At 39.3% G+C, this 25,646-nt stretch overlaps 1 protein-coding gene and 1 long non-coding RNA gene across 8 annotated transcripts in view; both read left to right on the top strand.

The window, feature by feature from the left end:
* Positions 1–25,646, top strand: part of SRPK2 (SRSF protein kinase 2) — a 142,145-nt gene that overhangs the window by 26,762 nt on the left and 89,737 nt on the right. For 2 of the 7 annotated variants that reach the window (XM_084510462.1, XM_084510461.1), the window contains exon 1: positions 24,671–24,937. The exons of 3 other annotated variants lie outside the window; for them this stretch is intronic. In XM_084510462.1, the coding sequence (XP_084366588.1) occupies positions 24,900–24,937 (38 nt within the window). In that variant the 5' untranslated portion in view covers positions 24,671–24,899. Of the gene's footprint in view, positions 1–24,670; positions 24,938–25,646 lie in introns of those variants that run through there. 2 more of the 7 variants (XM_084510463.1, XM_084510465.1) reach the window with 2 other exon arrangements.
* On the top strand, positions 11,111–17,110 carry LOC311432309. Its single transcript, XR_014689971.1, has 2 exons — positions 11,111–11,291; positions 13,234–17,110. It is a non-coding gene; the product is annotated as an uncharacterized lncRNA (long non-coding RNA).

Here is a 25,646-nt window from a genome sequence, read left to right on the forward strand (position 1 = left end):
CTTTCCATCTGTGTTCAAACATTTGTTTGTGTTTACAGAGTAAGCATGGAATTTCACTTCATTTCTATTGCAACAAAAGGTGACTACTTTGTCAGACCTGAATGAAGTTTGAGATCCAAAGGGCTATATGAATGATAGATAATGTCTACAGGGTTAAAAATTAAATTTTAACCTTTGAGACAGCCAGTTATCTGTGCTATGAATAAGTTGAGCACATCAACAGACTCAAACTGTGAAGAAGAGTCAGTTCCTTCCCCAGATAAGTCTTTATCTCATAGTACTCTTCAGTGTGTTTTTTTTGTTTTTTTTTTTTTTGTTTTTTTTTAAGTCATGAATTGATGATTTGTGTTCAAACTTCCCCCAAGTGTTTGGGAATCCTGTGGGAAGAAGCGTGGCACTGCCCATCAGTTTGTGTTACCTCTCAGCTGGATGCTTGCGTTGACTTTTTCCTACTTCTGTTGGTATTGCATGATCAGTGAAAAGTCAAATGTTCCCTTGTAAAATGCTTTGTGGAAATAGGTATTTTAGTTGCTTGTTATTAAGATCATGTGGAGAACAATACAAATATGTCATTCCTTGCAACTGCCATGATTTTAGAACCAGCGGGGTTTTTCCCACTTGAAGAGTGGAAAATACTGTTCTAATTTGCTTTAAACTATGTCAACTACTGAAACTCATCTCCTTGACAGCGAGCAAATACTGCAAGTATCGCCAAAAAAGGCACTACCTGGCTACTGAAAAACCAAGAGAGCTTCAAGATCTTCAGGCGCCTAACAGGCATCGGAAGCAAATTTATTGATTTATTTATTCTTCGCTTCTGAGTCCTTAAACCAAATCAGGAGGAGATACGAGTCTGAGCTAAACGTGGATGACAGAGGTGTGGGAGATGCTGGCTAGGTGCTGAGACTGGGGTGTCAGGTACTGGGGGGGGACTGTGGTGACTGGAGGAAGAGGGCAGTGGGGAAAAAAGGTTTAAACCCTAGGAAAAGAGAATTAAGAAATTGAGAAATTCTCTTTGATAACAGCTTTCTTGCAATCACTTCTTTGCGTGAGTATTTCTACCCATTTGCATATCAACTTATTTTGTGAACATATGTGAAATCTGTAGAGTTGTAAAATTTAATTGAAACTGATGACGTTGCCTTAATAAATACTTCCTAACTGTGAAAAGTAATGGGGGAAGGAAAGGGAAATGGGTATTCTTTTTCTTACTTTAAATGATGGGCATTGTTAAATAAAATTTATCCTTAAAAAAAAAAAAAAAAAATTCTTCAGAGTGAATAAGGAAAGCAGCATCATTGTGTTTTATAGGAAGATCAAGTTCCCTGTGGTGCAGTGCTGTTCACAGATCTGGTATTTATTTATTTTTGTTTTATTGAGGGGGCATGGAAGCTATTTCATGGTGCAAACATGTGGTACGACTACTTGGCTGAGTTTTCTTAAAATTTGAGATTTTTGTGGCCGTCATTTTCATTTAAGTGTGAAGATGGCTGTGCCCAGGTTTTTGTCTGGGAGAACTGCTTTGTGCCTGGCTGATGTGACCTCAGTGCTGTCTGGAGAAATTCTCAGGCTTCTTATTCAGTTTTAAACCTAATGGGAATTCAAGTGGTGGCTCTGTTGGGCTGCAAGACTTGCTAAAATTAGGATTGACTTGTCAGACCTGAGATACAGCCATAAATGTAGGCATTATGGGATGCTCTTCCATAAACTGAAGCATTTCATTTAATATATCCATGATATTGAATCTTACTATGGATAATTTGAATTGAACTTCTACAAAACCCTGGAGAAGAGCTGATTTTCATCAACAACGGGGGATCTGTTTGTAGAAGCATTCCTGCTCGGTGACATTTTGACCTGGACTTCTGCTGTCTGCTTGCAGTATGGCTTTGACCCATGCTGTAGACTTGCCTGGCACTCAAAAAGGAGCTACGCTGCTGTGACGATCGTTCTCATGCCGCGCTGGAGATGTGAGGCTTTGGAAAAGATGCTCGAGCTTTCTTCAAACGTGGAACTTCTGTCGAGCGGGAGCTGCAGTTGTGACTCACTGCTGGGCTACGGTGGGAGGGCTGCGGAAGGAAAAGCTGAAGGAAGCTCTCACCACTGTGTCTTATATGACTAAAACGTAAAGCAAGTGTTAGTCCTTCCTATGCTGCCTTATTTTTGGCTTATTTTTGGTATCAGGCGTCTGGCTTTGTCTTTACAGGTGTTCCAGCTCTGCTCTACATACTTTTTGACCTGCCAGGGTTACCAAGAGGTAACCACAGGCATCAGTTTTAGCCATTCTTTTGAGCTTGTGTGGTATTATTTAACAATGCATGATAAGAAGAAGAGGGCAGGTGAAGCTAATCCCATGTTATCTCAGTTTTTGACTACCATTAGGATGATGCCACTGCCTTAGATGTGCTGTTTTTGCACTTGCAGTGAGATGAAAATAGAAGTGTGTAAGGGGTTCAGGGGGTCCGACCTCAGCCCCATGCGCCGAGCAGCCAAAGCGACAGCCTTGCCATATGATAGGAAAACACCAAAAAGTACAGTGGGACACAGCTTAATTTTAATATCAGCAGACCAGGGAGAGAAAGCTAATTCTAATTTAAATAAATTAGATCACTGAGAAGGCTGCCTGGGAATTATTTTTAAAAAGCAATAATAGGAAATGGCATATTAAATTTTTCTGGGTCAGGTTTGGGGAATGAAGTCTTAAAACAGACATCAGGGCTTTTATTCATATTATTTGTGAACACTTCCATGGAGATATAAAAACAAAGCAACTAGGAATACTTAGCTACTTATTTAGGCAATGATGGGGAAAAATATCTCAGACTTGTAAAGAAAAACCTTACAGTAGCTTATCGTGGGCTGAAGCATGCATAATTAAACTATTAAGTCACAGTGGATTATTCCAGCACGAGTCTACTTCTGAATTTCCGTCGTTATTTGATTATGATGCTGCTGGTGATGAACTGAAATCAAGACCTTTGATAATTTAATAAATCCAGTATGAGAAGATGAGTATGATTAGACTTGGAATCGAAATGTTATTGTACTGATTTTTAGGTACTTACAGTAATGCACATATTTGAATCGAGTGTTTTTGAGTCACTATTTTAAAGGCATCAGTAAATCAGAGACCTACATTTAATCTTGTTTTGGATATTTCAGGTTGCTTATTTTTTGTTCCGTGTAGCATGTGGATATTCTAAATCAAACAAACCATTTTTTGGTAATAACTTATGCTAGGTAAATTCAAAGCCTTCAGCAAAGGTTGTATCCTGATTGAGCAGACAGGGATAGAACTTCATCTTCTGGAAAGCTTCAGGCTCCCCTTTTCTGTTTAAGTGGCATGTCAAAGGTTGCCTAGGAAAGCATCTTTTTGGTAGACAAAGGGGACCTTTTGTTCCTGTCTCAGACATCAGCTGGTGGGGCTCACGGAACAAATTCTTCATTTTTGTGCATCTAATTCGTGGTGATTAAATTATGAAATGAAAATTAAAGGCCATGTTGGGCAGTCAGAATATTTGTGCAGTGAGATTCTCTGTCAGACCAGGAATTATTTGTCAGATCTAAACCAGATGAAAAATGAGGACGGTGAACTTAACATTCATGATGTTTTAAACAGCAAAAATACATTTTTATCTCTGAGTGATGTATGTGCTACAGAATTTCTAGAAGTAGGCTGGTTTTGGACTCATTTGTGGACTTATAAGTCCTTTGTATGCCTGTTTTAGAAATTATTTACCTGTTTTCCTTGCTTGATACTCATATCAGAGATGACTGCAAGTGTTAGAAGTTATCTATAAAGCAATATCCTTATCTTAACAGTATAGTTGTAAACCTGCAGCCCTATTATGTCATAAATGAAAACAGGCTTTTCCAGTGCTTCTGTAAGGAAATGATGAGTTAAATAAAAGCCTATCAACAAAGGGAAAGATAAAGTCCTGTAAACGTTCCTGAGACGTTTAAAGTTCAGGGAGTATTTATTTATTTATTTATTACCATTTGTCTTTTAAGAGAAATAAATCTGTTTTGAGCCTCATTGCTTCCAAATTTTGATATGAAAGATTTTTCCTGCTGTCAGGACAAGCTGGCTTCAGCTTTCAGACCAGTGGCCGCTAGTGCTGCAAAGAAGACTCGGTTGTGCAAGGATTGCATGGTGTTAACATGTCCACATGAAATTCCTTTGGCAGATGATTCTGGTAGGTTTTATAGCAGCTTAGTCTGCAAAGGCCAAAAAAAAAAAAAAAAAAGCTCTGTCTGCATCAGTAGTTTGCAGTTCAAAGTCACATGGCCACATGCACTGCTAGAAATTCTTCATCCTATTTGCAGTTATATTCTAAATCGTTCACACCATGACGCTAATAAATGGGATCTGCAGAATGATTTTAGGCTGAGGCACATCCTCAGCACAGCTGCAGTGGTTTGGCCTGGGAATGTTAGAGACTGTATCTTGCCTAGGACACTAGTTCCCAGCTTCTTTAAAACCTGTGTTGTCATCTCTTTCTTTTTTTAAAAAAATAAAATAAAATAAAGCATATTGCCACTTAAAAGACATTTTAAGCTTATTGCATTGTGTATTGTATGTGTTTTTTTGTGTTTTTTTTTGCTTTGAGGGTGATGCCTTTTTTGTTGTTTTTCCCCCCTCTACGTGCATTTCATTTTGCAGAAGTTTAAACCTGAAGTAGCAACTTATCTTTTAGATCATAGGCTCCATAATTGTTTTCTGTAAATAATACTGAACATTGTGGTAGCTCACCATCTGCCAGCTCTCCAACAGAGAAAAATACTTTGTATTCTCATAAATTACCCTCTTAGTAGGTTTTATATTCTTTCATTTGCCTTCTTCTAGAAAGTAATTTCAACCCGAGGGCTCTGGAGGCCCTGTCTGGACATTCCTCAGGCTCATGAATTCCCTCGTCACTAACAACGGCTCTGAATTTTGAGATCTGTCTTTCCTATGTGGAAAAATAGCTCAAGCACAAACCTGAGTCTGACGACAGTTTGTGATGCCTCTTCTTCAAAGAGAATTATAAATAATTATTGTATACTTGGATTGTAATGAATAAAAGTGCAGCAGTCCACATGCTGTTAAGTAATTGCAATAGGTATTGCTTTGAAAATGAATGCCCTTTGGTGTATCTCTGCATTATTATCCTACAAATAAGCATTATCCTATTAAACTTTGTCCCATTAGGTGCCAGAAGTTATATTTCTGCCTTTTTATTTACCTTCTCTGTGTTAAAGGACATAATTTAAATGCACCACGTTAATCACCAAAGGGGTAAGACATTCTACAATTCAGGCCTACATCCAGACTGCACATGAAGATAAAGCCAACAGAGTCTACCTAAACTGTCCAAAATAAATCCTGCCTGGAGTACAGATGTCCCTAGAACTTGGAAATCTGTGACGGTCACGCTTAAAACTCAATAGTTTGAATAATTTAATTCTACGTTATTTTTCTCACTTCTAGATTTAGTTTCATGGAATTTATTTAATTGATTGCCTTGATGCTAGAAAAGCAAGGAAATTGCACTGTTGTCCTGACGCTAAGGAGAGCTGGAGCCGAGTGTAAGTGTGTTGCTGATTATTGCCATTTGAACTCTTCAGAGACTCTCCTCAATGAGCAGGTAGTGATTACAATGGTGATAATGCAGTGAGATCGTTACACTTCAATTAAAATAATTTGACTTAAAATAGGGCTTTCTCTTCAAGAATGAGAAGAGATGCAATTGATAGACAAAGAGCTTTTGGTCTCAGTTGGTTATTAGCTGGTATTTGTTTATAGAAAATCATTAGGTGTACACTTAATGAATTTTATATACATAAAAAGCTGTTGTTTAACCTTTGTCTCGCGTGAATCAGCAGGCCACACGCAGTTAGAAATTCTGCATGCTAAGTTCTGTCCTTGAAGTAAGTGGTGCTTAGAGCCCTCTCCTCTTAGGTGGAGGAGTTTATTATAATGTTGGATGTTGAGAGAAGATTTAGAGTGAAAGCTGTAGTGGGTGAAGGCTACTTACATTTCTCTAGTGTCATCAAAGAACTGAGCAAAGAGACCCTGGCCCTCTTTCTGAGGGTTAGTTGAGTATCTTTTGAGGTTTGGGGTCAACTGTAGAAAGGAAACGTTGACTGATTGTGTGACATTGCTGATAATTGCTATCAGTTGGTAACACTGTGCAGTTGCTGATTTCCTGGAGCAGAAATGTGTGAATCTAGAAAGACACAAGCGTATGAAGATACATCAGCAGTCTCTGTATTGCTGCATGAAGGCAAAAAGCAGATATAGATAATGTTGAAAGTATGGGCTGGTCTTTTTAAATTAAACAGGATTAGCGAGATATTGCTAGTAATCTTTACTACTAAGCATATAACTCAGTAAATAAAGAATTCAGCTGAGATTTCGAAGAAATATAGATTTAATTGAAAGATCTAGTTTTGTTATCCTAATTAGGTCATGCAACAATTAAGAGTAAGGTATTTAAAAGTGTTTGGTTGCAGAGTAATGTTTAAAGATGTGGTCATTTGTCCTGTGAGGCATCACTGCAAGGAGATCACCAAGCCCTCCTTCAGGATTCTGTGTTCTGCATGCTACTAGTCCATTATGCTAAAGAACACCGTGCTGATAAAGATAACATCTTGCAAATGAAGTCGTGTTAGACTATCAGCTCATTTTCTGTGAAGTTAGTACAGAATCATGAAAACTCTTTTTAAAAAAAAAAAAAAAAAAAAAAAAAAAAGCCAGAGTGCTTGATGTTATGGCTATCACTTAAGTTATGAAATGCAGGAGAGAATCTTAATCAAGGCTGGGAGCAATAATACAAATTTACATTCTAGGTGGCTTCTCAAGTGGGAAGATACAATTTGAGAGAAAAAATGTGTATGCCTGCCTCATCCACCAACGTGATTAGTACAGGATCATCCCTTCTAGTCCTTCCAAGACACATACGAAACATATTCTATTTCTTATTTTGACCAAATCATCCTTTTAACACTTCTTCATCAACATTCCCTGTTGTGCTGATCCAGCTCTTTTTTTTCCTTATCTGCACCTGCCCACCGTATCCCTCCTGCATGTGCAAATCTCCCTGCTCGTCTGTCTCTTCCTATCTGTCAAAGTGTAAGCCTTGCCCACTCATCCCTTATCTCCTATAAATGCTCTATTCTTCCTCCCATGATGTTCCTTTTCCTAAAAATACCCTCCAAGACTAACATTTTAGCTGCTGCACTCTTTCAACCTTCTTAGCCCTTTCTGCTATCATACCCGCGAGGAGCTGAGGGGATGATGGATATGGTTGGCAACTGCATTACTCTAATAATAAACATCGCGTGTGTAGATGCATTTATAAGTGCTTTTATCTCCCCATGCCTGCCTTCTCTCCCCCCGGTGTATTCCTTGCGTTCTTAGACTGTAAACTCTTCAGGGAAGCAGTCTTGTCGTGGTGTTTTACACGGAACAGTGTGTTCCAACCCTAACAGCGCGGTGCGAGAATGCTTCATTATTATGTAAGATGTTCTGGCCAGTGCATAGAGGAGTCTCAGCAATGGCTGTGAAGTCTGCGACTGATGGAGGTGTTCGAGCTTACAATATGGGAAACTGGGCCCTGAAGGATGCTTTGAGGTCTGTCAGAAACGCTCCGTGCCTACAATGCTGAAGGAGGAAAAAGATAAGGGCTTAACACGAAAGTGCAGCTTAGAACAGCTTGAACACCCTAACGCTGTGTGTATGTACAGCATCCTTAACCTAGCATCTCCTTGTAGGTGTTCTTTGTAGGTATTTTTGGTGCCTTTACAGACATGTGAAAGAGAAAATGTAAGTGATTTTAATGGAAAGGCAATATAACAATCCTCAGAAAGGGAGAATTGTCATCTTGGGTTCTCCCTGACAATTGGCACTCTCCAGTGCTGGAAAAATGCACTTTGTGTTTTGAGCTTTTTGAGCTTTTGCTCCAACACTTTGACAATAAAACAAATTTATCCTGATCCTTACAGGACATGAGTAGTTTTCTGAGGAATTGCATGTAGGACAGCTGTCTCTGTACAGATGAGAGGAAGGCTGTGCTTCAACAGCACCATCAGTGACAAGGGTTTTGTACAATGTTTTTTCCTACAGAGATACAAAAGGCAGTGTTATAATCACTCTGCCTTGAGAAATGCCAATGGAAAAAAGGTAATTAGTGATTTTTTTAAAACATTAAAGCAAAATGTTAAACAAAAAGGATTACCAAAGGGATTTAGTGTTAAGCAGAGGCCTGTTCTCTACTCCGCCGTGCTCCTGAAAGTTTTTCTAGAGAGCTGAACATGTTTTTTGTCAAAATGTGTCTTACAGGGCAGAAGCTCTGTCAGTGGTAGATGTCTTACTCATCCAGAGAGCTGTTTTAGCTCTGCTGGTACAGAAAGGCTGAAGGGATCCTTGTCTGACTGTCAGAAACCTGTGATGAAACCTGCTGTCAGGTCCTGGAGCTTGGAAAACCCTGAGCTGACCAGTAGGGTCACAGGAATTGAATTTATGTGGAAAATACTTAATAAGAAACAACCTGTTCAGGTAACTGCAGGATATATAGCTTTGTGTTTGAAAATGGGAGGCACGGCTATTTACCATGCTGCTTTTCCTCATCACTACATAACAGTTTATATATAGGTTTTCAATTACAGCAGAAGGTCGCTGTTTTTTGAGCCATCCTGACAATGCTGCAGTGTAACAAAGCTACTTGAGAAAATGAGCTCAGCCTGATAAGTTGCCATCTGAATAGATAATATTTGCTTTGTTTTCAATCCATGTTTATGATTTATCTTCAGACTTCTACTGTAGGCTTGATCTTCATCTCCAGTGTTCATCTATTCAGATTTTGGCTGAAGTGCCTCTCTAATGTCACACTGCTGTCGCTACATAATCTGTGCCGTCTTGGAGGAAGGAAAACAGCCTTTTAAAATTCTTGTATTACTTGTGGTCCTGCACAATCTAAGGGCAACCAGTAGTCCAAAACATGTTTTCTCTGAGGAGACCTCAGAATAAGGTAATAAGTGACTTAAAACATACAGATCGTTTGTTCAGTGTACAAAGATGGTCTGAAAACAAGGCAAAAAAATTAAAGACTTGATGTGATTTAAGAACATGTACTTAAAATTGGGTAAGGAAAGGCTGGTAAAGGCCTGCCAGAGGGCTGACTAGTAGCACAGCATGTAAGTAATATATGCATATCACAGGCTTGTTTAGGAATGTGTTAGCAGGTAGGGTTTATCTATTCTTTTATGGCCAGTACATCATTTTAGCCCTGTAATTGTGTCAATTTTAGCCTAGCCAAAAGATTCTGAAATGACAAAGATGACTAAATCTTGGCTGTAAACTTTCAAACCCGAGTTAAGGCCAGGTTTGTTAAATCAGCAGTGACTGAGAGCATTGGTTTTTGGTGAGTGCTCCAAGCACAGTGGCAAGGAGGAGAAGCCTTTTTAAAAGCACGCTAATGGAAAGCTTGACGGGCAGTATTGAAACACAGTTTTATCTAAAAGCTCTTGCTTGAGGCCTTGAGAACAAAAATATAACTCTAAGATGGTACAGGAAACTCACCAATATTGCAGGACTTGGAAACAAAGTGATTGATAAAGGCCAAGGTATGTTCTGCCCGCCTTGCTTTCACCCTGAAACCCTGCAAGTAGGGCCAGATGGTCAGGGCTAATACCTAAAGGTCAAACTTTAAAGTGTGTTGCACTGTATATACACGTATTTGTAACCTTGTAATGCCCAAGAGTCTCACACCTGCCTGGTACTCTGCTATTGCAAGCAGTTTGGCAGGCAGAGATCCCTATCTCTGGTGCTTTTCAAGACTGGGAATCTAATGAGAATGAATGAAGGAAATAGAGCTGAAGTTTCTGTTTGTGCTTTTTTCTCTGTCTGGATTGTTAGGAATGCTTTTTCTCAGCTGACACTTGTGTTCTTCTTTCAGTATTTTTTTTTTTGTCTTTATAAGTGCTTACCAGTCTCTTCTGGTACCCTCCCTGATGTCTTGTACATCGTGTTTTTTTTTTTTTTTTTTTTTTTTTTCAGAGTTTCTTTGAACTTTGTCATGTCCAGGTTCTTTTCTTTCTTTTCAAGGACGAATAAATATGATTTGAGGCTCCCCTCTATAGAGGGGGATTTATGTATTGGTGTAGTTATATCAGTACAGGTACCTGTTACTAACCTTCATTGTAAATGTATTGCAATGAATACTAACAATTTTAAGAAAACTTTGAACACCTGAGCGCCTTCACAATAAAACAGACAAAATAAATCAAACCCATAGCCTTCCCTGTTCCTACTTTAAGGAAGGAAAGTGAGATGATATAATCAACATACAAAGGAGAGTGACATTAAATGATATTTTCATCCCATGTTAAATCATTACAGGAACTGATACCTAAATAGGTGAAGATTGTCTGCCTTGATACAGCTGCCTGAAACCCTGCAGTAAAGATGGGACTGACTTGATCTGGTGTGGATGTCTGCAGTGTGTGCGTCTGATTTGGGTGTCCAGACTTACTGGTGGAGAGAAAGTGGCACTTGGGTGATTCATCTTGTTTGGAATTAGATTAACCAACTAGACGAGAAGAACTCTGTCCTGAACATCTCCTTTCCCTGTCTGTGGCAAAAGGAGCCTACAGTAACTCATGTAGAAACTAAAAGGCAGAATTCATTTCACCTCATTGAAGCTGTCTAAAATTGTCATCCTGCCTTTTCAGTCAGCGGACTGAGTTACCATAGGAAGGCATTTCCCTCTCCTTTTAAAAATAATTCTTCTGTCCTTAATATATCTCCATACTGCTCTAGGGATTTATACACTACACATGCCCTAGTGGCTAGAGTTCCCTGCAGACAGGGCCTTAGACTTATTTCCCTATTAGTAGAGCAGCTTTAAGTAGAACTCTGGCATGGTCAGATGAGCTTTGAGATGTATAATAAGCACAATTTGAGTTATTACTATCTGAGCTCTCTGTTTTGCTGTAACAGAGCAGTCAGGTTGGGCCGTGTGCCTCAGGGTCAGCTGGCTTTTTGGGAGCAGCCTTTGCTCGGTAATCAGGTGGACTATTTTTATGTTCTTTGGAGGTCGGTAACCTCTGGTAGAGGGCACAACGAATTGCTGGGTTTGGTAGCTTTTGAAAGTGTTCCAGCTAGATTTCTGAACGGACATTTGGACATAGCTAAGTGTAATGCAAAATAACTTAGTCTCCAATTTCTTGCATATTTCTTCTGGATCTTGATCTTTGTCTTCATCTAGTCATCTGAAATGCATTCTCAAGCCAATTAGCAAAGGAACAAGGTAAGGACTTAGTTTCCTGGGGGGTAAAGCAAGGCTGGATGTTTTCTCTCAGTCACTTTTCCTGTTTATATTTCTAAGTGAAAATAGACCAGGGCAATGTTAAGTCTTGCTGCCGTTTTATTCATTTGGAGGTGATTTGGTGACTCATGTTGATTGGGAGTTTTTCCGGCTTTAGCATAGCAATGGGAGGTGTTGCATTTACTTATTTAAAAAAAAAAAAAAAAAATTCTTCTCACTAGCCTTGTAGTAAAACAAGCATGATAAATAAGAGCAAAATTACACAAATACCTGTGAAGTCCTATTTCTTAGTTAATTTTTTTTGCTTTTTGTTTGTGATGTCCTTCTACTGCCTTGTTTACAATTTTTTCTAGGTAAAGGCTGAATTTCTAATGTAAAAAAGCAGATGCAACAGGTTCTCTATATTTTTAAGAATGCAAGATACCATATTTTCCAGTATATAAGAATCTCCAGAACCTGGTTTTAAGTGTAAGGTGCTGCCTACAACTCACAGACCTGCCCTTTCTTGCTGTTGTCCTCGCTTGGCTACTTGGAGGAGGAGGAGCAATGCACTGGCTGGGGGAGCAGTCAAGTCCCTGTTCTGGAAGGAAAGGAAGGATGTTGTATTTCCAGTACATATTCCTGTGTATCTTGCAGACAGAGCACAAATTAATCTTCCTTCAAATATTCAGAGTGCTCTTGTCTGTCTTCTCCTAAACAAGCACATGTTGGCTCCGTTAAGTTGAGCACATTTGTTACATTCAATGTCTTCCCTTGCAAGACTTAGTCCTTATCTTTTTTTAGTTTGCTTTTCTTCCTACACTCTCCTGAGCTTTTATATCCTTCTTTGCCTACTGTCTTCAGATCTCTGTCTTTGCCTTGGCAACATACCTTTTCTCCTCAAGATTCTTCTCCTGTCCTCTCCCAGAATTTTTGCTGTTTTTCTCCTGCTTGATTTTTCTCTGCACTGAGTAATTTCTGCTGATTTTATTTTGCTCCCTGTCTCCCAATAGTCTCTGTACTCACTCATCTCTTTTTCTTAATCTAGATTTTAATTGATGTTTGAAAGTAAATTGTTGACTCTTATGACTTAACAGGATAATGTTTAAAATTGTTTTGTAGGGGTTGGTTCTTCTGATAATGCTTATTACTTCTTTTTTTCCACATTTTCATGCATATATAAAAATATCTCATTACAGGTTTTAAACACCAGGGGCAAATAATGATTATATAAATCTATATTAAGTATATATATATATTTAAAATTTCCTATAAACAGGGCGAAATAGTAGTTGCATTTGCAAATACATAAAATCTTTGAAGCATGTTTCCTTTGCAGCAAGGGGAGCTGGGACGATCATTGGTAGGCTTTGTCTAGGCTAGACTTGCCAGTCCTGTTGAAACTTGAATTATCTGATTTTCAAGCATGCGTCTTCTATGACTGTAAACTTGGATACTTTAGGGAATGGTAAATAGGATAGTGAAACTGGGAGATAATTTAGATGATTTAACTTTCAATGCTTTTTCATGAGGTCTTAATTTTATTTAACATTGTTGTTTGTTTCTAATAAAAAACCTGGAAGTAGAGTATCAGAGGACACTTTTTCTTTGAGTTTTCTCTGAACCCTCAATGATACCTAATGTAGTAGGTAGAGGATTACCTGCAAATCTGCTTTTTCTTCTTATTTTCTTGTTCTTTTTGACCTCTTTACAACTCTGTGTTAGTCTAGTTCCTAAACAAGTTTTCCTTTAGTTCCAGTAGGGCTTTTTTGTTTCATTTGTTTTGTGAAAGATGTATTTGACCGTGATGGCAGTCTGTTAAACATTGTGCATTGTTTTAAGAGGTGCTCTACCAGCTGCCAGAATTAATACTGTTTTGTTAAAAATCCTGATTTGCAGAGGCCAATGGTGAAATCAAGGCATTTTGCTCTGTCTGTCCGTGCAGCAGAGGACCAAAAGGAGACCAAAAGCTCCAACGTGGTGGTTTGGAGAAGAGGCTGGGTGTGCCTGGACAAGTGACAGCATTGCTGACTCAGTAGCTGCTAGCCGCCGGTGCTGAGAGGAGCCGGTAGGGTCAGAAGACAGGAGGAGGCTGAATGACGTGGTCCTACGCTTTTAGCGGCATCACTCACCAAAACCCGCTTCGTGCCACGTAGGAGATGGAAGATAATGAAGGCCAGCATGATTAGCTCCTGAGGGGTGTCACCACACAGTTGCAGAGTGGATGGTGATGACTTACCACCTACATCATCGTGTCTTCAGTGCCAAAGAAACTATTTGTAGCCAGCTTTTAGACAAGGCAATGCCAGGTGTCTCATGTGATTGCTGAATAAGTGATGGGGAACTCAGATGGAGGAGGGGAGAGGGTGGAAGAAGAAAAAAGGTAGAGCTAACTTGCAGGCCAGCAAAGCGTGCACTGAATTTTTCATCAGCAGTAGCTGATTAGGATACGATTTAGATGAGACTTGGGGAGGAAAAAAAAAAGCAGTGGAGATGTAAATTGTCTTACTGATTGCAAGATCAGATCTCATGTCTGGACAGACCTCTCTGCTTGCTGTAAATTCCTCCATTATTGTGGTTACTTTGAACTCCTTTCTTTCCTACGTAAATATTTTGCGTCTAGCCGCCAAATTTTTTTCCGATAAGATTTTTTTCATTTCTTCTACTTAGTCCTTTTCTCAAATCTTGCAGTGAAAGTTTGTAGCTATTTCTCCAGACTCCTTTCTGATCATTTGTTGTTGCAAATGTATAACGTGGCATGTTTTTTTTTTTTTAAATCAACATCCTGTTTCTCCAAAGAACAGAGCAAACAAAAAGCAAGGGACTACTTTGGCACGTACTTGTATATTTATGTTGCATGTTTTATGTATAAAATTAAAAAAATATTCCTGATGGAAGTAATTCGGGACTAGAAAGCTCCCTTAATTGAAAACAACCCATCTTTTTTCTTCCCACTTTTGAATGTAGCGTGTTCTTCTATTTATAATAGACAGTGATAGATAATCAAGATGCATGCTGTAACTTCATTCAGACTTCAGAAAGACAGACATCTGAAGCTTTTCTGTTCCTTGCGGTAAAGAAAGTGTATATAGAAGAACTTGAAGATTTTGGCTGATGGCCAGATTAACCTGGTTAAGGGTGTATTTGCAACACTTCAAATAAATATCTGCTGGTGTTACTGCTGTATCCATTCAGAGTGGAGGGAGAAAAAAAAGAAAAACTTCCTTGTGTCTTTTCATGCAGCTGTGTGAAGCCAGGACACTGGCAATTAAGGATTGAAAATGGTATTTGTTTTTATTGGCCATCAGTTGCTTTTTGTATGAGAGATTAGCTGGAAGGTATGTGCTGAAGGATGCCCAAATCTTCGGATATGGAATTTCAAGGCTTGTTGTAATGCTGTGAAGGTTGCTCTGGGGCAAAGGCTTAATATTTCACGTGGTGGTGCCAGTGATTCCCAGAATTTAGTGTACACAGTTGACATGGGCACAGGCAGGATTATTTGTACATTAGCTGTACAGTCGAAGTGTAGGAAAACTCAGGAGGGTTTGGGTGTGACTGGATGTGTGGGGCCCGCGTCAGGCCTTTGGGCCTTCTCGTGGCTGCTCTGGACACCTCGTCCTTGGCCCTCATTCCTTCTCGGTGTGAAAACACCTCATGTTTCTCTCCCTTTCTCCTTGTTTCCTCCCATGTAAACAGCAAGGGACATGCTTGACTGACACTTGACAGACTGCTGTTTAACCAGCCTGATGGGTTGCGTTTCAGGTAAGATCATCAACGTGGCCCCGTGTCCCGCTGGGGCCGGAGGGCCGGAGGTACTCGCTGCTGAAGCGGAGAGGGTTTTGGCTCCGTTTGTGCCCAGGATGACACGTTACTTTTTTTGAAGGAGCTTTTTCTTAGGACTGATTGTCATCGTATTGAATCCAGAAAAGGTGAAACAAGTCCCGTCTTGTTTTCTGCAGGAGCAGAGATGAGACATGCTCTTTACGGTAGCGAATTCCATACAAAAATCCAGTAAAACTATCTACTGGCTAAGAAATACAAAAATGTTGCAAGAATATTTGGAAAAGCTGGTTATGTAGATACTGTGGTGATGAGCATGATATAAACACATTGACAGAACATACTGAAAAGCATCCTGTGAATATCCTGTCAAAATACCTCCGTTTAAAAATAAAACAAGCAAAAACATAAAGCTCTTTAGAACGCTGAATAATAATAATTAGTTAGGAAAAGGAGAACCTCTAACCTGGAGTTTAAGATTATAACACGGATTTAATAATTATGACCCAATTTAATCCTTTTGGGTGCATAGTGTAGCTTCATCTCCTGTGCGAGGCAGATGTCAGACTGCATGCATGATGCTTGAGCCATTCTGGTAGTCCTTAGAAGGTAACATATGCTTGACTCAGTTGGGATGAAGAGAGAACTGTTTTATCTTAAGACTGGAATTTAGTTTGTCATGCTACAAGGTTGGAGCAATGTTTTTTTTCTTGAGTGGAAAAAATATTAGTATTTGAAAATGTGAATAGAATGTAGGCATTTAGATGAGTTGTAGACCTGAGAGAAAATGCTGTTGTCAAAAGAATCCTAACAAAATAATGTTTGTACATGAGATCACAAAAGGAATAAATTAAAAATATATTTAGTCTAGGAATCAGGAATTATCCATTCTGTTTAATTACTTAAGTAGCAAACATATTAAAGTGGTCTAGTTTGAGGGTATGAGAAAACACTCCATTATTATGTTGGATGTTGAACTTTCAGCTTTGTCAGAAAAGCTGACCCTGCACACTCAGTAAACCATTTGCCTCTCTTTAGACAAGGTCTGGAAAATACTGCTAGTCATTTGTTGTATTTTGACTAACACTAATAACTCAAATCATTCTGTCTCTAGCCAAATAATTTACAACAGTTTCTACACGAAGATGCTTTTTTGCTTAACAGGGAGCAACTGTCAACTGATTGAAAATGACAGGAGGATATGTTTTTAAGATATTTAGTGACTATTTAGCTGTGGTAGTTTTTTGTTCTTGTGTTTTTCCCAAGGGAATGGATATGTTTGCAGGACAACCTTTCCATTTTCCAGCACCTCTAAGATATGTTCTTAACTCCGTGTCCCTAAACATAACCCTCCTCATAATAAGGACAGATAAATATATACAAATAATGAGATGTTAAAAGTAAGCACAGCCATATTTGGGGTTAATCATGTTTTCCTTGATGTGCTTTACTAGCATTTAATCTGACAAGTAGTTATGCGAAAAGATACTTAAATTTTAAATGTTTTTTCCTTTGAAGATTAGCTTTATGCAACCTCAGGTTTTCAAACATGGGGCAGAGTGGTTATTGGGTCTTCTTTTTTTCCCCCATTCACACTTAAATTTCTTAGCTAATGAGCACTGGGCAAGAACTGGGCACAAAGAACAGCAGATTTGCTAGTATGGACGCACGGAGGGAAAAGCAACGGTTTGGTCTTGGGACCAAAGAATGTTGCCAGCCCAAGGAGAACTGGAAGAATGATGAATTCCTTTTAATGTCGTCTTTGTGTTTCAGTAAGCATTTTAATGAACGAATACTACAGCCTGGCAAAAGATCAAATGGCAGATTATGTCAACAAGACTTAGTTTAAAATTATGTGGGTGACTTAAAAGAAATTCAAATTCATAGTTACGTTCAACTGTAATGCCGCTTCACTGGGTCTGTAATAGGTCATTCTTAGAGTAATTGTAGCATATCCTTAATGCTTTTTTCCTCAGATACCCAATGCTTTCTTGTTTATTTGCAAACTTCAAAATTTTCCATGTACAAACATAAAAAAGAAATTCAAGAATTTGAATGTATTTAAAATTCTTTGGAGGTATTAAACATGAAATTTAGGCTGCACATCTATGTATTTGGAAACAGGATATTTAAACAAATAAAAGGCAAACTCATCTCTATTTTATAGGCTTTTTTCCCCATTTTGTAGAAGCCAAACCAAACTTAGCTGGATAGTTGGTGTTCTCAAGCTTCTGATTCCCCACCTGAGACCTCCTGCAGCACATCTTTCCTTCCTATCACATACCGCTGCTCCCTGTGTCCCTTGCTTTTGCCTGTTTTCCTTGTTGTGAAGGTTCAATGAAATGAAGTTTTAAAACGGTGGTAGTGTCACTGTGGTTTGTGAGTAAAATACCGTTGTTTGGTGAGTTCTCAGTAAACGGTCTTCCATTTACCTCTGTAGAAGTGAGGTGAAGGCTGCCATTAGAGGTCTGTACTGTCCTTTAAGTCATCCCTGCCATTTCTTGGTGTTAATGGGAACAAAGCTGAACTACTAGCAGCATCATGCTGACGGAAGATGGCTATCTTTGAGAGTTAGCTTAGGCTTATCATTGGGTATGAACAGGTGGTGGCAGCTGTTTTGAAGGAAGAGAGGCTTTTCTTTGGATTTTTTTGGTAAGAGTGTTATTTTTCAACCTCAGCTGAAACTCAGGGAAAACTCATTTTAGAAGGATCAGTGATATTACTATGAAAGTATTATTTAAAAGTATCAGCGCAGATGATTCCTGTGGACTTCTGAGTTTATTGGAGATGTGAAAAGTCAGTGTTTCTGTGTCTCTGAGATCAGTAGGGAGCGATCTGAATAGGAGTAAAACTGAAACTATTAGTGTAATTTCCCTTACGATGGGTATTTTTCAGTGTTAAACCAATATGAGAGCTGCTGTTTCTGCTAACAGAAATAGACAACACCGGAGACTGTTTGGGATGCCTGGGCACCCCTTGTATTCTTCTCAGCCCTGCCTCTTCTAGATATCCTGGAATCAAACCCCATGAATGTGTGCAGAGCTGATGACATGGATAAAACTTTGACACGGTTACTACACTTACACAGGAAACTGGCAGAAACAAGAGAAAAAAAAACCTGCTACAGACAGACCTTCAATTTTCTTTAAAAGAGAAGGTCAGAAAATGCAGACCAAAAATTCCCTGAAGACTGCACTGACTTTACACCATTAAGAAAGTAACAAACAAACTCGGTATCAGCTTCTCAAAGTCTGCTGGATGACAATATTGACATTTGGCTTCAGTCCCATTGTGCTCACTGCCACTTCTGACAGCCTTTTACGTTTCTAAGGACTCGTAGGAATTTCAAGTCAGCTCTGTTGTAATCTTGAAATTCCACGTGAAGTAATCTTTCTAGGCTTATTAAAGAGGTCTCACTTGATGCAAAAAGTGAGATGCCTGCTTTGTGCATACTGAGTTTCTTTCTGTCATAGTAGGACTAAACCGTTCAGGCCAGCCCTCTGTTTCTTTCTGGTCACGTAAAGTGGTTGGAAAACAAGAAGTTTCGTCACAGAGAAGCACCACCAGAAGTCTGATTTTCATTAATAATGGACTGCCAAACTTCTCTGCCTGAGCATCAAATAACACAAAGTTGGGGCACAAGCACTGTTTGCTTCAAAAGCTTAGCAACACCTGGAAGAAGGATTTGTTTTGGGGTAATCATAATCTCTGCGCTTCCACACTACCCCATTTTCTAGTTATTTCATGTTCACGTTTTGATCAAATTTAAACTTGCTATGTGTTGCCTTCCAAAGAAACCCCTGTTTTCTATTCTTTATTTTAAAAGTACGTTATCTAAAAGAGATCAAAGAGTGAATCTCTCAAGTTGTTTGACCATGGTTGCCTAATTTTGCCCTGTTAACTGATGCCTTGGTAGGAAAATTTTAATTTATTCCCTTTATGTATACTGCTTAATGTATTTGCACAACAATTGTCCGCAGCTCAGAACAAGAATCTGTCCAGATAAAAGTTAGTAATATTAAAATTCCTAGTTCTTGAAACCGTTTAATTAGTTTCAAGACTGAAAACTTGCTAAGAATGTGTTATTTGGTTGATTCCCTCTGAGTAATATTTTCACATCTGTCTTTATGGCATTTAGGAAGCAGGATTGTTTATTTTAGCACTGACATTGGGAATACAGCCAGTTGTAGAAGGATGAGAGTTTTCATAGTCAAAATGTAAGATTCAAGCTGCTGTAGTACTGTCATGACTTAAAAAAGGAAAAGACAACAGGGAATAGATTAAGATGGACAATGGTGGTAAAGGAGATGTTTAAAGGTACCTTAGGAGAAAGGCTAAAAGCGTCTTTACCTTGTGTCTTAACACATACTGTTCAGAAACAGAAAAGCACTGAACTTGCTGTTTTATGATCAGGATAGATTAAGAAAATGTTTTAGTAGTACTTAAAAACTGAGTGTATTTCTGTTGCTTCTGTTTTTTTTCCTCCTTTCATATTATTAAATAACTTTTCTTTGGCTGGTCTGGAGGGTTTCTGCCCTTTCTCTTTCTGATGTTCAAGGTTCATTGTGGAAACTTTTTGTAGGTTTCTCTCTTCGTTCTTGGAGCCTTTGGCATGATGCTTTCCTGCAAATCCCTTCTGTTTAAAAACTCTGCCAGCATTTCTTTGGAGGGCTCTCTTTGCCATTTTTCCAAGCCTCTGGTCTCCTCTTTGTCTGGCAAAGCAAATGATCTCTCTCAAAAAGGAAATCCCTTCCCATTTTAACTTTATCTGACGCCTATCTAATGCCCAACCTACACCCGAACGTCTCAGAGGAGGTAAACAAAGGTTGTGCACAGCTTCCTCTGAATGGTTAGCCTCTGCTTTGCTTAGGTTAATAACAAAGCCAAACAAAATAATAATAAAAAAAGATGATTATGAAGCTGTTCAGGGCAGTGCAGAGGCTTTCTGAGCTTCTTTTTTGTTTTCATTCAATTGCGGGTTGAATAATATGGCTTTAGAGACTTAGTGTATCTGCTTTGCTCAGGTCTTGGATGTGAGCCAGCGGCCTGACACCAGATCTCTGTACAACGTGAAGTTACTCAAAGTGGGCTGATGAAGTGTATGGAACAACTGAGGAGCTGGTGGCTTCCCTACCTCAAATTTGCTATTTTTAGCTCGAGAACTTCAGTGTATTACCTGCTGCTCTTATATTTGCAGGCACACACTAATTTCACTTACTTTCATCTTTTTTTTTGTTTTCAGCCAGACTATTATGATCTGTTCTGGATGTGGCTCTACTTACAGTGCCATTTTTTGTTACCTCTGAAATTAGGACAGCCCAGAAATCTTCCTGAGAACACTTGTCCTTGCTCATTAAGCAGAGGAACTGGCAGAGTCTTCTCCCTTCGTCTGTGTGCTGATCAATACAGTTATCAAATTAACTCATAAAAGCCATTTAAGATGATGCTTTCTCAATCTAACTGATGTTAGTCCTCAATAGCCCAGCGTTTGCCTCTCTCTTTGTGCCACAGCAGTTGAGGTTAACCAACAGCTGAACTGATAGATCTGTGTCAAGTTGGAAAGGCTCTTGAGAGGGGAAATCAAGAGACTTTCAGGAAGAGCTGCTCAGATGTAGAACTCTTCCTCTTTCTTTTTTCTTCACTTTTTTTTTTTTTAACTTGGAATTTAGCAAATATTACTGTAACTTACATTCTTTTGAGCTGTTAAAGCTGCTTGAGTGGGTGGCAGGGTAACCACCATTTGGAGCTTTGTTTTCTTTATTTGGTCTTGGGATACACTTTGTATGTTCTAATGCCTTCTGTATAAGAGCCCAGATTTCTGGATATGTGATTTATAAATATTCACAATAAACAAGTGATAACATTGCTGTTACTGCAGCCACCTTCCTATCGTGGTCTGAATGGCACCTAGTGTAAAACTCAAATAGGAAAACTCAAATAGGTATCCATCTGTCTAATCTTGGTGATGATATTTCCATGATCAGCTTTCTGTCTAGAGTGATAGCTGTGTTATCAGCGTCATCTTGGGGGTGTGGTGTAGATGTACAAAGATACAGATTTTCTTCTAAAAATGGGGAAAATGGGTGGTCTTAGGAAAAAAACAAAACAAAACAAAAAAAAACCCACTCAAATAGCAGAGACAGAGTAAGTAAATCCCAAAAAAGAGAATATCTCACATTGATGAGAGAGGGAGAGAGAAAAAGAGGTGAATCCCCCCAAATTTAAATAATTTTGTGATGGAAATTTTATTAACTTGTGAATGGGACCCCTCATTAATGCTACCAGAAATTATTCTTCCTGTGAAGTCTCACCTCATTCAAATTCTCCTTGTCACCATATTAAATAAATCTGTTACCACTGAATAAAATTGAAGTTCAAATGATGTGCTGGAATAGCCATAAGAGAAAAATGCTCTTGAGTAACTCGTAGAGCACCCATGCACTTGAAGTTTGCAGCAAAGTAGCTTTGATTTTATTTTTAACATCCTGTAGGCTGGTATTTGCAATATAACATAAGTATAATAATCTCTAGGCATCCATTTTATATCAAGGTAGTATGAAAAGCCTGTCTGGAGCCTTGCTTATGGAGTGTGTCAGTTGATCACTTTATTCCAAGCTCTCTGGATTTTGTTCTACTATAAAAACCCAGACTTTTTAATATGTTTATTCAAAAGGAATGAAAAGTCATGTTGGATTGTGAGACTGAGATACGTTTTCAGTCAGTGTCCAGGGTCTGTGGGAGGGGAAACGAGCTTCAATTCACACCACCAAACTGTTGGGTTTGTCTCTGTCCAGAAGCATGGGTGAGAAGCTGACAGAGCTTCCTTCAAGGTGCAACGCCCTCAACAGCTTATTCATACAAAAAAATAAAAAAAAATATATAGATGTAGAGTGTACTAAAGAGATATTTATTTATTGTAAGCCATATTGGAGCAGCAACCTGTCTAAACTTGTAGACTTGCCCATCCCACAAAAATGTCTTTGCTGTAGCCATTAGCTTTCAGTGCTGACAACACAGCTCTTATCAGTGTGTGATGGAGCATCCTGTTCTTGTTGAACCGTACTGGGTCAGGGTGTGAAGAGAGAGTCAGGAAGGAATTGCGGGTGTGCTGGTCCTCAAGAAAAGGAAGTCTGAAGCTCAAGAATACCTACAGCCTGTGTGGATCAAGTCATAGCAAAATGCAACGTAGGCCTGCAAGCTTTGATGTTCCCTGTCTTGGAAATCAAAAGTGGAAGAAAGGAAACAAAATTCACTCTCTGCATGCAGGCAGGCTCGTGTGGTGTGCTTGATTGTGTCCAGGAGAAAGGATTTCTGGCCTATGGCATGCCCCAAGAGGAGAGGAGACACAGAGGAGAGAGGTGCACTGTGCGCCTGCCTTTTGTGCAATGAGCATGAGTGGTTTTGCCCTTGTGCATTTTACAGCAGCACACCTCTGTTATATCAACTTGTTGTATATAGATGCTTGTCAAAGCCGCTTTTCTCTCAGTTATCTAAATTTGCTTCAAAGGCAGTTTTGCTCAATTTTTAAAGCTGAAATTCAGTGGAGTAACTTGGTGTCTGTTTATGATACATTTTCTATTTAAAATAGAAATATTTTTGCACAGAAATACTTTTGCAGTGAATTTGAGCCCTGTAGTAAATGTTTTTGACTGCACCCTGCCCCAGTTCTGTGTGGTCTTTTGCACTGCACTCATACAACTCAAACACAAAGGTGCTGGAAAATCCTGTGTTGGGATAGCCCTAAGGTTATAGTGTCAGCCTTCCCCGGCTTCTTTAAAATGATCTTTAAATTAAGGGACAATGTAACCAGCCTATTGTATAATGTGTATGATCAGCACCAATGTCCTAAGTTGCACTAAAGATCTGTTTAAAAACATGTCTGGTTGTATAGCTGGAGATTGGAAGGTGTTAAAGGTGTTTGTGGGCCTGTATGCAGCACAACCTAGCTCTTAATGACAATGTCCAAATTATTTTACTGTATGTGGCTGGTTCTTTCAGTGGATGGGTGGGGACTCAGTTTTTCAGATCTTACTCACTGTGCAGCTCTAAGTCTTACTTCAGAGCCATTTTCCATGCACCGAGTACAAAATTAAATCATTCTTTGTGTGTGTGCTCACTGATGTTTTACCATAGGTTATTTCTATTTTATTTTTAAAAAGCCAGTACCCTAGGGAGTCCAGTGGATGCTGTCACCCCCATCTGATAGCGGGAGAGCTGAGGCAAGGAGTGAGGGATGCAGGCAGCCTAAATCAGAACCGCACTGGCCTTCGGTGCTGAGGTGAGGTGCAAGAGGCTTGCCCAGCCAGCTCCTTCCCCTCCTAGGGGGGTTGTCTCCCAGTGGGGAGCCAGCTGGGGATACAGAAATTTCCCAGAAGTTTTCCAATTTTACAAATTTACAGAATTTTCCCAAATGCTTCTGTGAGAAGCATTTGCTTTGGATGTGAGAACTAAGATCCTTTTTGGATCTTAGTTCAAAACAAAGCTCTGGCCTGTGTTTTGGGAAGCAGCAGTGGCATACGCTTAGACGAGGTTAATAGCCATTGCTACAACCCTGCCACTGGAGCATCAGGATGCTAAACTGTAGTGCTAAGAAATCTTTATCATATGTTTAAAAAAAAAAAAAATCCAGTTTCTCTTCTGTTTGCTGTTTCAGAGTTTTCTGAGACTTTGTGTTTGCAATATATGTAAAGGAAAAAAATCCAGGTGGAAGCTCTCGCATCACAGCATGGTTAATCCCAAATGCCAGAAGTTCCCTTCAGTGATAAACGACTGAACCTCGTCTTAATGCAGCATGGGATTTACCTGTATTTCTATAGGTGGCACCATTATCTCCGGCTACGATAGGATCTTAAAACGATGCTCACATTTGTGACATTACTCTTTTTGTTTTTATTTTTTTCTGATCAGAACCATCTTAGCCACAAACACAGCTCCTGGTAATTCATTTTTCAGCTGTCCCTGTATTTTGCTGGGAGATGATCCTGTGAAGAAAGCCACAGATGGCACGAGAGCACATCTGCCCCCCGTGCCGAGGGGTCTGTCAGGAAAAGCTGATTTGGGGTTTGGTGCTGGGGCCTGCCGGCAGGCCCATTTCTGACCATCTATAACGTGGCAGCCCGGGTTTGGCTAGCGGGTGTTTCCCTCTAGTTGTTGTGAGTGCTAGATCGGTAATTAATATCTATATTTAAAAAACAAGGACTTCTAAATGCTACTTTTCAAAGTGTATTTGAAGGAAATGAAATACAGAGCACGAGGAAAAATGACTCCCGGTACGTGTAGCATTTCCCCTTTCTGATTTCTACCCGTGTATTAAAGTACAGATTTAATACTTCATTCTTTGTGACAAAAATGATTCAAAGAGCCATATTTTTCAGGGCTTTTGAACTGAGGGTTTCCGAGGGTGTCAAACAAGGTTTAGGTAATTAAACAGCGAGCTGCTCCGTGCCATAAATCATCAGTTTCCCTCTTTTCCCCCAGAAACTGCAATTCGTGCCTCAATTTGTAAGCGTTACGATAAGAATCGCCTGGTGCATGTGTCAGCCTCGCCTGGAGAAAGGCACCACCCCTCTGCCTAAAAGAAATGGTTCCTCCTGCTTTCATAAACAGTCATGTGCAGAGTTCAGCAGGGCCTGATGCCTCCGGAGCTTTTTCCTTCCCAGCCCGATTGAATCAGTCTTCACAGAAGTACTGTGAATCTTGTGGCCTCCTTTGAAACAAAAGGGATTAGGAAAAACTCGCTTGGTTAGAAGACTTTGGAAAGCAAGGGCAGGCAATCTCGGTTGTGAATATTTTCTGATTTTTCCAGAAATCAAGCAGAAGATTGAGCTGCTGATGTCAGTTAACTCTGAGAAGTCGTCCTCTTCAGAAAGGTACAGCTACATCTTTTGCATGAACAATTAATGGTGTAGCATTGCAAAGAAGCAGCGCAGGGCTTTTTTTTTCTTTTCTTTCCCCCCCCTTGTCGAGTTTGCTAATATTGTTTCTGTATTGCATGCTGGTTATTGTAACGTATTAATTGAACCCCCCTGTTTTTGGTTAAGCTTTGTGCGTTTTTGCAAAGATTTATTGATTTCCTTTTTAATGAAGTCTACTCGGCTGCAGCATGCAAATCATAATCAAGCAGATCAAGCAGGCTGCTGGCTTGTGTGTACTGTTGTTGCAGACCTCGTTGTTTTTTATTTTTTACATTTGTGCAAACAGCATCTCGATTTCTAAATTCATTTCTAAAGATTTAGTGTTTTTGTTGTGTTACAGGAAACCGCTCTACACTTACAAAGGGCTCTTTTGAATTAAGATTAACAGAAAATATAACTTGGTGAAGCATTTTAATGTCCTGTTATGTGGAAAGGGAGTGTCCTTTGCAAAGTAGCTCAGGAATCGCAAATCCCCAAATTAGTCACATTCTGTAAGATAGATGTGATCCCTGTTCAAGTCTGTGCTAGGAAATGGAGCAGTCACTGCATGCAGTAATGGTTCATGCCTGCAGGTAAGGACAAAATGACTCATAAGTGTTTTTAAAGCAATTATTTTATCTGTCAATCAGATTATTACAATTTTAAGTAGTTGTTTCATTTTAAA

The sequence above is a fragment of the Aythya ferina genome (assembly GCF_964211825.1).
Source record: "Aythya ferina genome assembly, chromosome: 1".
Taxonomy (NCBI): Eukaryota; Metazoa; Chordata; class Aves; order Anseriformes; family Anatidae; genus Aythya; species Aythya ferina.